Source organism: Salvelinus fontinalis, chromosome 20 (genome assembly GCF_029448725.1).
Source record: "Salvelinus fontinalis isolate EN_2023a chromosome 20, ASM2944872v1, whole genome shotgun sequence".
Classification (NCBI taxonomy): domain Eukaryota; kingdom Metazoa; phylum Chordata; class Actinopteri; order Salmoniformes; family Salmonidae; genus Salvelinus; species Salvelinus fontinalis.
The window spans coordinates 17,260,392-17,277,946 of record NC_074684.1 but is presented as its reverse complement, the minus strand read 5'-3'; the positions used below and the strand labels follow the sequence as shown (position 1 = coordinate 17,277,946).

The window sequence follows — 17,555 nt, the reverse complement described above, 5'->3', positions numbered from 1 at the left end:
AACGGGGACTCAACGACATCATGGTAAAGAAACGTTATCCGCTACCACTAATTTCCTCTGCATTCGAGCCTCTCCAGGGGGCTACGGTGTTCTCCAAGCTGGATCTATGCAAGCCTACCACCTGGTGCGGATACAAGTGGAAGACCGCCTTCAACATGGCCAGCAGCCACTACGAATATCTGGTCATGCCCTTTGGCCTCACCAATGCCCCTGCCGTGTTTCAGGCTCTGGTGAATGGCGTTCTCTTTGACGTGCTGAACCGGTCCGTCTTCGTCTACATTGATAACATCCTCGTCTTCTCCCGCTCCCCCCAAGAACACGTGCTCCATGTCCGGCAGGTTCTCCAGGACTGGAGAACAACCAGTGAACGGTGAATGCTGACCGGTGAACTGGTTCTCCAGGACTGGAGAAGTTTATGGTCTCCAGGACTGGAGAACCAGTTATTCATTAAGGCAGAAAAGTGTGAGTTCCATCGCTCCACCATTCCCTTTCTGGGCTACATAATGTCTGCTGGGAGCATCAAGATGGATCCCGAGAAGGTGAAAGCGGTGGTGAATTGGCCCCAGCCTACATCCAGGGTGCAGTTGCAACGATTCCTGGGTTTCGCCAACTTCTATCGCCGCTTTATCCGGGGTTACAGCACCCTGGCCTGCCCCCTGTCTGCCCTCACCTCTACCAAGGTTCCGTTCACGTGGTCCACAGCCGCTGACCGGGCATTCCGGGACCTTAAACACCGCTTCCGGACCCTTCCCGTTAGTTCGTGGTGGAGGTCGATGCTTCGGATGTCGGAGTCAGGGCTGTTCTGTCCAACATTCTGCCCTGGACCTTAAGCTGCATCCCTGCGCCTTCTCCCACCGCCTCACCGCCACAGAGAGAAATTACGATGTGGGGAATCGGGAGCTTCTCGCGGGGAAAATGGCAATGGAGGCACTGGCTCGAAGGGGTGGAACATCTGTTCGTTGTGTGGACCAACCACAAAAACCTGGAGAATCTCCGCACCGCCAAGCACCTCAACTCCAGGCAGGCAAGATGGGCCCTGCTGTTTACCTGGTTCAACTTCTTCCTCTCCTACCGGCCGGGGTCCAAGAACGTCAAGCCGGATGCCGTGTCTCGCAGCTATAACCCTACGGCAAGCACCCGGAGCCCAAGACCATCCTTCCCATACCTGGGCCCATACCTCCAGGCTTGCCTGCAACCTGGGCTCACGGCGGACCCTGGCGTTTGTGCTACGACGCTTTTGGTGGCCCACCATGGTTCCTGACGTCACCGCATTCGTCGCCGCTTGCACCGTGTGTGCTCAGAGCAAGACTTCTTGGCAAGCTCCGGCTGGCCTTCTGCAACCTCTGCCTTTCCCTCACCGTTCATGGTCTCACATATACCTGGATTTCGTCACGGGCCTCCCCCGTCTGAGGGCAACACTCTCATCCTGACGATCATCGACCGGTTTTCCAAGGCTGCCCACTTCATTCCTCTCCCCAAACTAACCTCGACCAAGGAGATGGCCCAGGTTATGGTGCAGTACGTCTTCCGGAACCATGGACTGCCCATGGACATGGTTTCCGACCGGGGCCCTCAGTTCTCGTCCCAGTTCTGGAAGGCATTCTGCGCCCTCATTGGGTCATCGGCCAGCCTGTCTTCTGGGTTCCACCCCTAGTCCAATGGCCAGTCGGAGTGAGCCAACTCTTCGCTGCCTGGTCTCCGCCAACCCCACCACCTGGACCCAGCAGCTTGTCTGGGTGGAATAGGCACGCTACACTCTTCCCTGGTCTGCCATGGGCCTTTCGCTTTTTGAATGTTCCCTGGGGTATCAACCCCCGCTCTTCCCCAAGCAGGCGGAAAAAGCTGGCGTATCTTCTGCCCAGATGTTTGTCCGCCACTGTCGTTGTACCTGGAGCAGAGCCCGGTCGGCCCTCAAGACCACCTCCAAGAATCGATGACAAGCGGATCAGACCCCGGCTCCCCGGTATCATCTCGGGCAGAAGGTATGGCTATCCACCCAGGATCTGCCCCTACGGGTTGAATCGCGCAAACTGTCCCCCAGTTTATTGGCCCGTTTCATCTCTAAAATTATTAGTCCCTCTGCTATTTGTCTTCTGCTGCCCCGACACTTTGTATACACCCCACCTTTCAAGTTTTCCGAGTTAGACCTACAGTTGAAGTCGGAAGTTTACATACACCTTAGCCAAATACATTTAAACTCAGTTTTCCACAATTCCTGACATTTAATCTGAGTAAAAATACCCTGTCTTAGGTCAGTTACGATCACCACTTTATTTTAAGAATGTGAAATGTTAGAATAATGGTAGAGAGAAGGATTTATTTCAGCTTTTATTTCTTTCATCACATTCCCGGTGGGTCAGAAATGTACATACACTCAATTAGTATTTGGTAGCATTGCCTTTAAATTGTTTAACTTGGGTCAAACATTTTGTGTAGCCTTCCACAAGCTTCCCACAATAAGTTGGGTGAGTTTTGGCCCATTCCTCCTGACAGAGCTGGTGTAACTGAGTCAGGTTTGTAGGCCTCCTTGCTCGCACATGCTTTTTCAGTTCTGCCCACAAATTTCCTATGAGATTGAGGTCAGGGCTTTGTGATGGCCACTCCAATACCTTGACTTTGTTGTCCTTAAGCCATTTTGCCACAACTTTGGAAGTATGCTTGGGGTCATTGTCCATTTGGAAGACCCATTTACGACCAACTTCCTGACTGATGTCTTGAGATGTTGCTTCAATATGTCAGCAGATATTTCCTACCTCATGATGCCATCTATCTTGTGAAGTCCCCCAGTCCCTCCTGCAGCAAAGCACCCCCACAAAATGATGCTGCTACCCCCGTGCTTCACGGTTGGGATGGTGTTCTTCGGCTTGCAGGCCTCCCACTTTTTCCTCCAAACATAATGATGGTCATTATGGCCAAACAGTTTTATTTTTGTTTCATCAGACCAGAGGACATGTCAACAATTTTTTTTCTGAGGTCTTGGCTGATTTCTTTTGATTATCCCATGATGTCAAGGAAAGAGGCACTGAGTTTGAATGTAGGCCTTGAAATACATCCACAGGTACACCTCCAATTGACTCAAATGATGTCAATTCGCCTATCAGAAGCTTCTAAAGCCATGACGTCATTTTCTGGAATTTTCAAAACTGTTTAAAGGCACAGTCAACTTAGTGTATGTAAACTTCTGACCCACTGGAATTGTGATACAGTGAATTATAAGTGAAATAATCTGTCTGTAAACAATTGTTAGAAAAATGACTTGTGTCATGCACAAAGTAGATATCCTAACCGACTTGCCAAAACTATAGTTTGTTAACAAGAAATGTGTGGAGAGGTTGAAAAACGAGTTTTAATGACTCCAACCTAAGTGTATGTAAACTTCCGACTTCAACTGTATGTCTCACAGACCTTTTTCTCTTTCCAGACCCACCCCTCTCGCCTATCTCATCGTCGGCCAACCGGCTTACACGGTGAGGCATCTCCTGACGGTATGACCTCGGGGCAGGGGGTTCCAGTACCTGGTTGACTGGGAGGGTTATGGCCCGGAGGAGAGATGCTGGGTCCCAGCAAGGGACATCCTGGACCCAGGCCTCATCGCAGATTTTCAACGCCGACACCCCGGTCAACCAGGTATGCGCCCAGGTGGCACCCCTAGAGAGGGGGGGGGGGGGGGTACCGTCACACCCTGATCTTTTTCAGCTGTCTTTGTGATTGTAGCTTTTTGTGTCTCAGCTCCTGCTTTTTCCCAGTCTCTCTTTTCTCACCCTCCCGGTTTTGACCCTTGACTGTCCTGAATTTGAGCCGGCTTTCCTGACCACGCGGCCTGTCCTTGAGCCTGCCTGCCGACCGGTACCTCTGCCCCCCTCTGGATTACCAATCTCTGCCTTACCCTGAGCCTGCCTGCCGTCTGGTACCATTGCCCCACCTCTGGTTCTGACCCCTGCCTACCTTGACCTGTCTATTGCCTGCCACTGTTTGGAACATTAAACTATTGTTTATTCAACGTGTTTTGCATCTGGGTCTTCCCTTCATACCTGATGGGACAGTGGTTTCATTGCTGTAGCACATTCAGAGATCGATTTATTGCCAGTAATCTAAAATTATTCAAAGATTTCAAAACATTTTCTGTTTGTCACAGACTAGATTAAACATTTTACTGCAGGCTAAATCAGGGTCCCAGTATTTCTTGGTAGTCTTAAACAAATCTACTTTGAAACAAAAGTATACACCTCACACACATGGTGATGGTGTCACGCCCTGACTGTAGAGAGCTGTTTATGTCTCTTTTGGTTTGGTCAGTGTGTGATTTGGGTGGGCATTCTATGTTCATTTTTCTATGTTTTGTATTTCTCTGTTTTGGCGGGTATGGTTCTCAATCAGGGACAGCTGTCTATCGTTGTCTCTGATTGGGAACCATACTTAGGTAGCCTTTTCCCACCTGTGTTTTGTGGGTAGTTATTTTCTGTTTTGTGTTTCTGCACCTGACAGGACTGTTTTGGTTTCGTTCATTCTCTTTGTTATAGTGTTCAGTTTAAATAAAAAGCATGAACACTTACCACGCTGCGCTTTGGTCAGATTATTCCTCATCCGACGACGACACATTACAGATTGGTTTAAAAAAAGAGGACACTTGTACCATGTCAGATTTAGAATTGAAATGTATTCAATTTTGAGTTTGCATCCCAATATTACACTTTATATACATCCTAGAAGACTGATATATAACAAAACCGTTTGACATAAACACCGGAATTTCGGGGGGCTTTTGTAATAATGTTGATTAATTATAAGAATATTAATAACATTCCACCCATGAGGCCACTAGGTCATTTGACTGCATGAATATTCTGAGATGAAAGGCGAGTTCCTAACGAGTTCAGGAAGCTAAGCTAGAGCTCTGACGTTCATGGCGATGGGGGCAGACGTTTTGATCAGGAGAGACCTTTAGAAAATATGCAAATTTTATCTGACACTAAATATACAAATATGTATTTTACAATTATAAGGTGAAATCTTATAGCTGGTCGTTTTCTAAATAGATACTATATTCATACAAATATATGTCATTTCAAGCCTTATTCATAGTTTTTTTTATAGGAAATATATCACAAAATATGAACTATTTTCATATTTGTACTTGAGCTTGTTGTCAGGTTTTGGCCAAGACTGTTCGGGTTTTGGTCACTAGATGTCCCCATTGCACTTTTTTTGTACCTTTTGTTTTTCTTGCTCTAATTATTGTTTGCACCTGTAGGTCATTCCCTTGTTAGTATTTAAACCCTGTGTGTTCCTCAGTTCCTTGCTCAGTGTTTGTAAGTTAGCACCCAGCCTTGTTTTATACAGATATTTCTCTTGTTGGATTTTCCAGAGGTTCTCTGGTTTAGTTCTTGTGTATTATTTGAGTAGTCTTTTGAGGTTTGTTTTTCCCTGCTGTTTTTTACCACTTTGTGGAGTTTCTTTTGTATTTTGGAGGATTTCCATTTTGTGCCTCTTGGCTTTATTTTTGGACATTGTGGATTTAGTTTCTTTGCCTGAAGATTTTGTTATTTTATTAAACCACCATCTCTAGTACTGCTGTGTCTGCCTCATCTTCTGGGTTCTGACGATTATTAGTGACTGTTTCTCGCACCGGGTCCTGACACTTGTGTCCTCAAAAGTAACTACACCTCAGCAATTTATAACTACTTTTACCAGAAAGGTGAGATTTTAATCTTATAGTATGCAGCATTTACTAGTTATTGTTTATGCCCTCATGATAAATAATTACTTTTGAGATTATGCAGATTACATTTAAGAGGTTTAAAAAGGTAATACATTGCCTCTACCTAGGGCCTCCAAATCAAAGTTTGCCTCCCGAAACATGTTAACAGTAAACAGTGGTGTAAAAATATTTTAAAGTACTGAAATAGTTTTTTGGGGTATCTGTACTTTACTATTTATATTTTTGATTACTTTTACTAAAGAAAATAATGTCCTTTTTACTCCTTACATTTCCCTGACATCCAAATGTACTCGGTACATTTAGAATGCTTAGCAGCAGAGAAATTGTATAATTCTGTCACGTTGTATAATGATTGGAGACAGGCACAGGAATACGTAATCGTTTTTTAAATTTTCTACACCCAAACAAAAGAGCGAGGTGTAAACCCATAAATAATACACGGGACGAGACCCGTAAAACAAGTGCACAATAACACGTAGCATGGAAGCCGATACAATGGCACAGGTACTCACATGACCAACGGACATCGTGACAATAACCGACAAGGACAATGGTGAACAGAGGGAACATATATACAATTACTAATCGGGGGAATTGGAATCAGGTGTGCGTAATGAGACAGTTCAGTGACGCCTAGAGGCCGGTGACGTAGACCTCTGGAACTGGTGCACGGAATCCAGACATTCTCTTGACAAATTCAGGCACTTATCAAGAGAATATCCGTGACAAATTCAGGCACTTATCAAGAGAATATCTGTGGTCATCCCAACTGCCTCTGATTTGGCAGACTCACTAAACACAAATGCTTATTTTGTAAATTATATCTGAATGTTGAACTGTGCACCTGGCTATCCGTAAATAAGAAAACATGAAGATCGTGTTGTCTGGTTGGCTTAAATGAAATGATTTTTTACTTATGATACTTAAGTACATTTAAAACAAATACTTTTAGACTTTTACTCAAGTAGTATTTTACTGGGTGACTTTCACTTTTACTTGAGTCATTTTCTTTTAAGGTATCTTTACTTTTACCCAAGTATGAAAATTGGGTATTTTCCCACCACTGACAGTAAACAGGTTGTCAATTAGTGACAATTATTCAAACATATGTTGCATGGATTGAAAGAGGCAAAAAAAAATTCTGGTCCTTATGGAAAACCTGTTTCTGATGAGGAGTTGCATATACTGTATGTACAAAATAACATGACTGTAGCTCAAATGGGGCAGGAGATACCTGTTTACAAACACAGTGCTGCTGCTGTCACTCACACAGAAGCTAGCAGTGTGTTCACAAGACTGGAGCTTCTGGAGGGTTGAGGCTGCACACAAACTGATTTCCTCCTCAAACACATTCTGTATGACATGTTTTTCTTTCAGTTACCATGTCATCGTTTTGCAGTCTCATTCCGTTTATGTGGAACCTGTTTGGTTTGTTTCTGCTTTTTGATTGAGTTATGATCCTTCACACCTGGTGAGTGCAGAGGGAGTACACATGGTGCAGTTTTGGTATGACAACACTGTATTACAATGTCTCTCCCGTGTCTTTCTTTTTCTTAACGCAGTTGAGCCAAAACCACTTCAGAGGGGCATTCTACTACGCTCCCATTGGCTAGCTAGCATTGTCTCAGTTATAGGCGATAAGCACAGAGACGGTGACCTTCCAAGGTAAGGATGGAAAGTGTAATTTAACAATTAGCTGCCTACCGTAATGCAGGCCTATTATTATCATGTTTGGTAACATTTGCCCATGTATTTATTTTCAGAGTTTGAATGAATTGTAAAAATGTCTCAGAGAACTCTGCTGAATTCCCTCAATTGAAGGTCAGCTAAGTTAACCTAAGCTACTTAACTTTACTAGCTCGGTATTTGAAGTTGTTATATTATCATTTGTTGTCTATTATCAGGTAAAGCATATGCTTATTATTGATAAATTCTCAAATATTTATTAGCTAATCATTCAGTCGAATACGCTATGCTACAGCCATTGAATCTGTCTTTGAGCGTTAAGGGACGTTAATGGCGAGGTCAGTCCACGACATTATGTTATTATATTTTCAATCTTCAAATACAAGGCAAAATGTTATTAATCAGTGACTGAAATTTTGTGATATTCATCTGGAGTTGGAGACTTGGAGAGCGCTCAAAGCGTTGTAGAACGCCCCTCTGAATAACGGGGCGTGGTTTTGGCTTAAAACTGCTTTGGGAAAAAGAAAGACGTGTCTATCCCACACCTCTCTCTACTAGAACCTCTTGCAGATAGAACCTCAGACAGATCTCAAATACAATTTTTTTTGGTCACATGCGCCAAATACAACAGGTGTAGCCTTTACTGTGAAATGCTTACTTATTGTCACGACTGCTTGAAGAAGAGGACCAAGGTGCAGCGTGGTACGCGTTCATGATTTTTAATACAGCTGAACACTAGAACAAAAAAGAACAAAGCGGAACAAACAAAACAGTTCTATCTGGTTCAGACACACAAAACAGAAAATAACTACCCACAAAACAAGTGTGGGCAAGAGCTACCTAAGTATGGTTCTCAATCAGAGACAACGATAGACAGCTGCCTCTGATTGAGAACCACACCTGGCCAAACAACAAAGAAATACAAAACATAGAACACAAAACATAGAATGCCCACCCCAACTCATGCCTTGACCAAACCAAAATAGAGACATAAAAAGGATATCAGGTCAGGGCGTGACACTTATGAGCCCTTTCCCAACAATGCAGAGTTAAAAAGTAAGAAACATTTGCAAAGAATTAAAAAATAAATGGTAGCACAATAAAATAACAATAACGGGACAACAGTTGAAGTCGGAAGTTTACATACACTTAGGTTGGAGTCATTAAAACTCGTTTTTCAACCACACCACACATTTCTTGTTAACAAACTATAGTTTTGGCAAGTCGGTTAGGACATCTACTTTGTGTAACACAAGTAATTTTCCCAGCCGTTGTTCACAGACAAATTATTCCACTTACAATTCACTGTATCACAATTCTAGTGGGTCAGAAGTTTACATACACTAAGTTGACTGTGCCTTTAAACAGTTTTGAAAATTCCAGAAAATTATGTCATGGCTTAAGAAGCTTTTGATAGGTAAATTGACATAATTTGAGTCAATTGGAGGTGTACCTGTAGATGTATTTCAAGGCCTACCTTCAAACTCAGTGCCTCTTTGCTTGACATCATGGGAAAATCAAAAGAAATCAGCCAAGAACTCAGAATCTTTTTTTGTAGACCTCCACAAGTCTGGTTCATCCTTGGAAGCAATTTCCAAAATCCTGAAGGTACCACGTTCATCTGTACAAACAATAGTAGGCAAGTACAAACACCATGGGACCACGCAGCCGTCATACCGCTCAGGAAGGAGACACGTTCTGTCTCCTAGAGATGAACGTTCTTTGGTGCGAAAAGTGCAAATCAATCCCAGAACAACAGCAAAGGACCTTGTGAAGATGCTGGAGGAAACAGGTACAGAAGTATCTGTTCCTTTTCTACCTGTTCTGTGGATATATTGAAGCAACATCTCAAGACATCAGTCAGAAAGTTAAAGCTTGGTCGCAAATGGGTCTTCCAAATGGACAAAGTTGTGCAAAATGGCTTAAGGACAACAAAGTCAAGGTATTGGAGTGGCCATCACAAAGCCCTGACCTCGTTCTATAGAAAATTTGTGGGCAGAACTGAAAAAGCGTGTGCGAGCAAGGAGGCCTACAACCTGACTCAGTTACACCAGCTCTGTCAGGAGGAATGGGCCAGATTTCACCCAACTTATTGTGGGAAGCTTGTGGAAGGCTACCTGAAATGTTTGACCCAAGTTAAACAATGCTACCAAATATTAATTGAGTGTATGTAAACCTCTGACCCACTGGGAATGTGATGAAAGAAATTAAAACTGAAATAAATCCTTCTCTCTACCATTATTCTGACATTTCACATTCTTAAAATGAAGTGGTATCCTAACTGACCTAAAACAGGGAATTTTACTAGGATTAAATGTCAGGAATTGTGAAAAACTGAGTTGAAATGTATTTAGCTCAGGTGTATGTAAACATCCAAATTCAACTGTACAAGGAGTACCGGTACCAAGTCAATATGCAAGGGTACGAGGTAGTTGGGGTAATACTGTATGCTTGTTCAAAGTTTGGTGGGGGACAAAAATCTAATTTACAAAAGATCTAATAGTCCTTATGTGAAACGTGTTGCTCACGAGGGTTTGCATGGACAGCATTTTAGGACTGTAGCTCAGATGGGAGAGGAGATATACTTGTTCAAAGTTTCGGTGTAATATTTAACAGTAGGGCACTGATAAAAGGTGCCATATATGGCTGGTGTCTCGATGGATATTGAGGCTTCATGGTTTAAGATTCATTTTTTCATCACATTTTTTGATGTGGTCTGCAAATAAAACAAATAAAAAGAAGAAGGAGCAGCAGCTGTGCTGGAATGCGAACAATATGTGTGCCGGTTCTGATGATATGGAGCGGGAGGATGAGGGTCAAGGACTTGAATGGTCTGTTGTGGAAAGACATAGGAAGAAGAGAGAGCATGATACTGAAAGCAGTGGGGTGTCTTGTAAAGAAAGCATAAAGAGGGCCAAGGTAAGAAGCATGAGTAATAATGTGTCGGAGTGGAAAGTGGTGATGGGGTTTGATGAGACCATAGGGTCTCATTTACACCCTATCCGACTAACCAATGCTGTAGAGAACGAGATAGGTGAAGTCAAATTAGCACGGTTCATTGGAAATGGTAGATTGTTAATATTTTGTGGTAACCAGGCTCAGCAAGGGAAGATTCTGCAAAACCTAATGAGCAGAAGATTAAAAGCTATATCCCTGGTGCTTATGCTAGGTTGAGGCTAGTCATCACTGGGGTCCTAATATACAGTGCATTCGGAAAGTATTCAGACCCCTTGACTTTCTCAAAATGTTGTTAAGTTACAGCCTTATTCTAAAATCGAATAAATGTTTTTTTTGCAAATGTATTAATAATAAAAAAATTAAATATCACATTTAAATAAGTATTCAGACCCTTTACTCAGTACTCTTTTAAATCACCTTTGGCAGCAATTACAACCTCGAGTCTTCTTGGGTATGACGCTACAACCTTGGCACACCTGTATTTGGGGAGTTTCTCCCATTATTTTCTGCAGATCCTCTCAAGCTCTGTCATGTTACATGGAGAGCGTCACTGCACAGCTATTTTCAGGTCTCTCAAGAGATGTTCGATCGGGTTCAAGTCCGGGCTCTGGCTGGGCCACTCAAGATCATTCAGAGACGTGTCCCGAAGCCACTCCTCCGTTGTCTTGGCTGTGTGCTTAGGGTCATTGTCCTGTTGTAAGATGAACCTTTGCCCCAGTCTGAGGTCCTGAGCACTCTGGAGCAGGTTTTCATCAAGGATCTCTCTGCACTTTGCTCAGTTCATCTTTCCCTCGATCCTGACTAGTCTCCCATCTCCCTGGTGCCAGGTTTCCTCCAGAAGTGAGGCTAGGCATTCAGGTCAAAGAGTTCAAACTTGGTTTCATCAGACCAGAGAAACTTGTTCCTCATGGTCTGAGTCATTTAGATGCCTTTTGGCAAACTCCAAGCGTGCTGTCATGTGCCTTTTACTGAAGAGTGGCTTCCGTCTGGCCGGTCTACCATAAAGGCCTGATTGGTGGAGTGCTGCAGAGATGGTTGTCCTTCTGGAAGGTTCTCCCATCTCCACAGATGAACTCTGGAGCTCTGTCAGAGCCCTTCGAAGGCCCTTCTCCCCCGATTGCTCAGTTCCACCGGGCGGCCAGCTCAACGAAGAGTCTTGGTGGTTTTAAACTTCTTCCATTTAAGAATGATGGAGGCCACTGTGGTCTTGGGGACCTTCAATGGTGCAGACATTTTTGGTACCTTTCCCCAGATCTGTGCCTCAACACAATCCTGTCTCTGAGCTCTACGGACAAATCCTTTGACATCATGCACTGTCAACTGTGGGACCTTATATAGACTGGTGTGTGCCTTTCCAAATCATGTCCAATCAATAGAATTTACCACAGGTGGACTCTAATCAAGTTGTAGAAACATTTCAAGGATGATCAATGGAAACAGGATGCACGTGAGGAAAATTTTGAGTCTCATAGCAAAGTGTCTCAATACTTAGGTATTTTTGTTTTTCATTTTTAATATGGGTTTATGCGTGTAGATTGATGAGTATTTTTTTTCTTTCATCCATTTTAGAATAGGGCTGTAACGTAACAAAATGTGGAAAAAGTCAAGGCGTCTGAATACTTTTCAAATGCACTGTATACGTCCATAGATTATATTCAGGAAAGTGTGAAGGAAGGTAGAGTGATTGAGACCAAAAGGTTGATCAGTAGGAAAGAGGGTCAAAGAAGTGGAAGCTCATCAGTGCTGCTGAGGTTTGAGAAGGTTTTGCCTGGAAAAGTACAGATAGGATTCCTTAGTTTCAATGTCAGAGAATTTGTCCCAACCCCATTGCGGTGTTTTAAATGCCAAAGAATGGGACATGTAGCTGTTCAGTGTAAAGGAAAGAAAATATGTGCTTAGTGTGGAAGGGAACATGATTACAGTGAATGTGGGAGCAATGTGAAGGTTAAGTGTTGTAATTTTGGAGGGGAACAGAGTGCAGCATTTGGTGGATGCCAGGTGCAGAGAGAGGCTAGAGAGGCTCACAGATATACACTACCATTCAAAGGTTTGGGGTCATTTAGAAATGTCCTTGTTTTTGAAAGAAATGCAAATTTTTTGTCCATTAAAATAACATCAAACTGATCAGAAATACAGTGTAGGCATGTTGTAAATGACTATTCTAGCTGGAAACAGCTGATTTTTAATGTTATATCTACATAGGCGTACAGAAGCCTATTATCAGAAACCATCACTCCTGTGTTCCAATGGCACGTTGTGTTGGCTAATCCAAGTTTATCTTTTTTTAAAAGCAAATTGATCATTAGAAAACCCTTTTGCAATTATGTTAACACAGCTGAAAACTGTTGTTCTGATTAAAGAACCAATAAAAGTGGCCTTCTATAGACTAGTTGAGTATCTGGAGCATCAGCATTTGTGGGTTTGATTACAGGCTCAAAATGGCCAGTCTCGTCAGTCTATTCTTGTTCATAGAAATTAGGGCTATTCCATGCAAGAAGTTGCGAAGAAACTGACGATCTCATACAACGCTGTGATACCACCCACAGACATTTGATTGACACCCCCTCATTATCATATTGGAGGAAGAAAAACATAAATAAATGAATGCATACATATGTGAAATAATAGAATGAATTAAAGTTTGAATAATTAGATAATACACAGATACATAATTAAATACATACAGATATGTAGAGAATTTATGAATTTTGGTCAGTATTTTTGTATTTCCTTTCTCATTTATTTAATAATGTGTGGATTTATGTATTTATTCATTTGTTTATCTATTTATGTGTGCGTGTATTTATTTATAATTATGGCAGGTTTAATCCTCCATAGTTTTCATCGTGGGGGACAATAATAAGCGACATCCACATAGCCGCGCACTGAGGTTGCTTATTACACGCTCATAAAGGTCTCATTCAAAAATCCCGCAAGGGGGCACTTGCACCCCTTGAGGTATAAAATAACGTTTGCACTATCTCTGTTGCGTTTTGAGCTCTCAATAATCCCAGGGGGTGTGGCCCATAAAAACGTATAGAGATCTCAATGTTGTATCCGTCCTATTTTAGCGTGTGTGAGCACAAAGGCAGCGCCATTGAAGTAATCAACATTTTAAGTAGTCCATTTTCTTCTTCTACTACTTTTATAAAATGATAACAAACTGAAGGTGCATACTGCCACCTGGAGTGTGTTGTTTGAACAGGTATATTGTCAAGGTTGGCGATTTACTGCCATCTGCAGTTATGGAATTCAGCTTTTGCTCATAAGTATAATGCATTGGCTAACCTGGATGGAATTATGTGATCCTTCATTAACACATAGGAAGTCTCAGCCAGTTGCCTACTTCAAAATGGTGAAAGTCCTCGATGGCGCTGCCCATGCTACAATGCGTTTTGGGGAACTAGAGTCCTCTATAAATCTCTATGGTGTCGCCCTGTATGTTCTGTATGTCTGTACGTACTTCACGTAGTTGAGAAAAGCTTTGCGTCAGTGTTGAAGCAGAGAGACCGGGATCCCAGCGGCACGCTGCCGCTACATGAAACGACTGGAGTCTCAGCAGTGAAAACCATTGTTTTCTCCTCTTTTCTTTCATTAGACTTTCATAAACGGTGACGCGATGCACTAGATCATGTAGGATAAATCATTTAAAACATTTTTTTTTTTACTTTACTGGATGTAACTGTGAACCAAATTCGTCCTGCGGCGTTACATTGATATTCTTATTTTGTGACATATTCAAGTGCGAACTTTCTGAAAACTATTGCGAGATAAGTCATCAGTCAAATAACACTTTAAGCCCTCGACGAAGAGACTATTTTAGGCCAGTGACAGAATCATCATGAGGTAAGTAATTGATAAAAGTCTTGATTTAAAAAAAGCATTAAATGATGCAACATGATGCCAAAATCTAAGTAAATTCACACAGCTAACTTTTAGTGAAGCTATATGTCCAACGTTTCTATTCGGAAGCGATACAATGCAGGTTATTCGTTTGGTTATTTGGTGGTTTGTCTTGCACAAATGGTTTTATATTCTGCATGTACAGCAAATTGTAGTGCAGCAATGTCGATATGGATGTTGCCTCTTTGCATGTCAAATAGCAAGACATGTAGTGCGCAATTTTCAGGGGTTGCTTATTACAGGGTTTACTGAAAAACAAATGATTTCATACAATGTCACACCTACACACGCCTCCAGAAAGAAACATTTCCCCTAGGGTTGTGTATGCTACGGTCAATAGGTTTCAATTTATTGTCATAAAAAAAAAATGGTTATATTATCTTGGGGATTATCCACGACAATGATAGAATTAATGTGACAAATACATTTAATTATAACATCCGATTTTTCGTTAATGTTGACAAGTCGACAGGGCTATGGGGCGGCAAGTAGCCTAGTGGTTAGCGTTGGGCCAGTAACCGAAAGGTTGCTACATCGAATCCCCGAGCTGACAAGGTAAAAAACCAAATCTGTCTTTCTGCCCCGGAACTAGGTAGTTAACCCACTGTTCATAGGCCGTCATTGTAAATAAGAATTTGTTCTTAACAGACTTGCCTACTTAAATAAAAAATATGCAGGTTCATTCCGTACGGGTTGTGCACTCACTGACTGCTGTGTCTTGAAAGAAACACATGTATTCTCATTGAACATATTTATACACAATTCAAAGCCTGTATTTGGTAAGTATGATTTATATAACTCATAATGTTTTGTTAGTGCTCTAAGGTCATTCTCTCACCTATGTCACGCTTGATGATGATGCACTCCACTGCACTCATGTGTCCCATGTTATCTCTGCAGGTTTAATCCCAGGGTACAAAAACAAACATCTCAGATAGTCTTATATAATATTTTTTCTATGCCTGTATTCAAGCAGTGAGAAGTTGTTTATAAATATATGTGTATTATCTTAAGTGTAAAAGGGACATAGCCTTGTGGCTGTTTGTAAAAAAAGGTCTCTCATTGTTAGTGCTCTCATCACATTGTAGTGGAGGGAGTTGTCTGTGGGCTAGGGAGAGTTCAAATGTCAATACTTGGTCCACAGTCAGAGGGTGACCCACTGGGGTGACCCCTACTCAGATCCATGACTCAACATTGTGTTGGGGGGGTGGCCTTCAGAGAAAGTCCTAAATGGGGCCAGCTGCTGGCATCTCTCCAATAGAGCCTCGTTTAACAATGGCTCTGGCTGCTCCAAGGAACTAAAACACTGGTGGAATTCTCAAATCATTTTTATCCACATTGGTGATCAGTGATCGCATTACTTATTGGAAATAGTAAATGACAGTAAATGGTGGAAGTAGTATTCTATGAAAATAGTAAATGACAGTAAATTGTGGAAGTAGTATTCTATGAAAATAGTAAATGGTGGAAGTAGTATTCTATGGAAATAGTAAATTACAGTAAATGGTGAGTGAAGTATTCCTTGGAAATAGTAAATGGTGGGTGACGTATTCTATGGAAATAGTCAATTGTGGAAGTACTATTCTATGGAAATAGTAAATTGTGGAAGTAGTATTCTATGGAAATAGTAAATGACAGTAAATTGTGGAAGTAGTATTCTATGGAAATGGTAAATGACAGTAAATTGTGGAAGTAGTATTCTATGGAAATAGTAAATGACAGTACATTGTGGAAGTAGTATTCTATGGAAATAGTAAATGACAGTAAATTGTGGAAGTAGTATTCTATGGAAATAGTAAATGACAGAATACTACTTCCATTTCACCCACCATTTACTATGTTAACAACTTGCTTGTTTTCTATTTTCTCTTTTTGTTCATTAGTCAACAAACATGAGAGCCAAAAGGGAGGCTAGGCTATTAGATGTGCCTGGTGGGTTTGTCCAATAGGTGTAGGTTGGTGCTTGGGTTTACTGGCTGGCCAAGCTGCTGGCCTGACAAACTCATGGCCATTTGTTGGTGTGTCTCAGGACAGACAGCATGGAGGTTGTCTTTCTCCATTAACTTATCAGGCACTATAAGCCGAAAGACCTGTCAACATAAGACACCTTCACTATGTCAAAGTGATGAATGCTGAACTGTACTTGTTCCTTGTAAATCCCTAACCCATGATGTGCCAAAATTGAGCCACGAGTCTGTTATGCATCATATGAAGTGAAGCACACTTGACATTGTATCAGTCCTGCTAGATAATTGAGCATCAGGCGACTTTGCTGTGATGTGTTAATGTAACAACCCCTGACTGCCTTTTCCTTTTGAGGAGCCTTTTGCAGTCACACTGATGCTGAGAAATAGCAGCCACTGAAATGGCCCCAAGCGTTACTCATTTAAGACAACCACTCTCATGTGATTAAAAGACAAAGGCTGGTGTTATGAGATTTACTCTATTATTGTTATTAGCCTATGTTATTTGTACACCATGGGTAATATGAACTTTTAGAGGTTGATTTGAGTAATTATTGCATATTTTATGTTTGGTCACACCAAAAACATTTGTATAAGTGCTGCTGCTATTTAAAAAATAATACTTTTTTCCTGATGACTGCCACAATTATATTCAGCCTCTGGTTTTTAATGGAATGGATTAACCCCCTAAATCGTAAAACAAATAATTTGATCCAAGTTTTTCTTGAGCCTAATTGTGCTAGTGGCTCATCAGACAGCAGTCAAGAGGGGTGAACAGAGGTGTGTGTGTCTCTCCACAGTCAGCTGTGAGTGAGAGGAAAGCCAGGCTTTAATGACAGATAGTCTCTACCAAACAGCAGTAACTGGATCTCATTTCTCATTTGATTGTCATAAGACTGTGGCATGAGTCTTCAGAGTAGGATGTAAGAAAGAAGTTATTGTGCTCCAATGATTTCTTTTGAAGTTTTCAGGTTCCATCACCCGCTCGACCCTCCACCATCTGCTCTCTGCTTTTTTCATCCCCCTGTCCCTCCCTCTCTCTGGCTATCCATCCATAATCTCTCATTTCTCATCATTTCACCGAAAAACTGCAAACCAGCCTTTCTATAAGACTTTTTTCTTTTGGCCTCTATCTGACGTCATTGCAGAGGAGTTCCGTCTTTCAATGTGGAAAGACTCAGTTATCTCTGAGCGATTGTTCGTCCAAGGAAAGTGGACCCGGGAGGGAATCACCAGGATTAGGGCTGATTCACAGGAGACAAGTGACTTTGTACTCAAATTATTTCATGTAATGTTTAATCCACTGACTTCATTAAAACCTTTTT

At 41.9% G+C, this 17,555-nt stretch overlaps 1 protein-coding gene across 1 annotated transcript in view; it reads left to right on the top strand.

Moving 5' to 3' along the window:
- The first annotated feature begins 13,820 nt into the window (after positions 1–13,820).
- The window catches only part of LOC129817415 (protein enabled homolog), a 152,650-nt gene continuing 148,915 nt past the window's right edge, over positions 13,821–17,555 (top strand). The window contains exon 1 of the mRNA XM_055872623.1: positions 13,821–14,209. Coding sequence (XP_055728598.1) covers positions 14,205–14,209 — 5 coding nt within the window. The 5' untranslated portion in view covers positions 13,821–14,204. The remainder of the gene's footprint in view (positions 14,210–17,555) is intronic.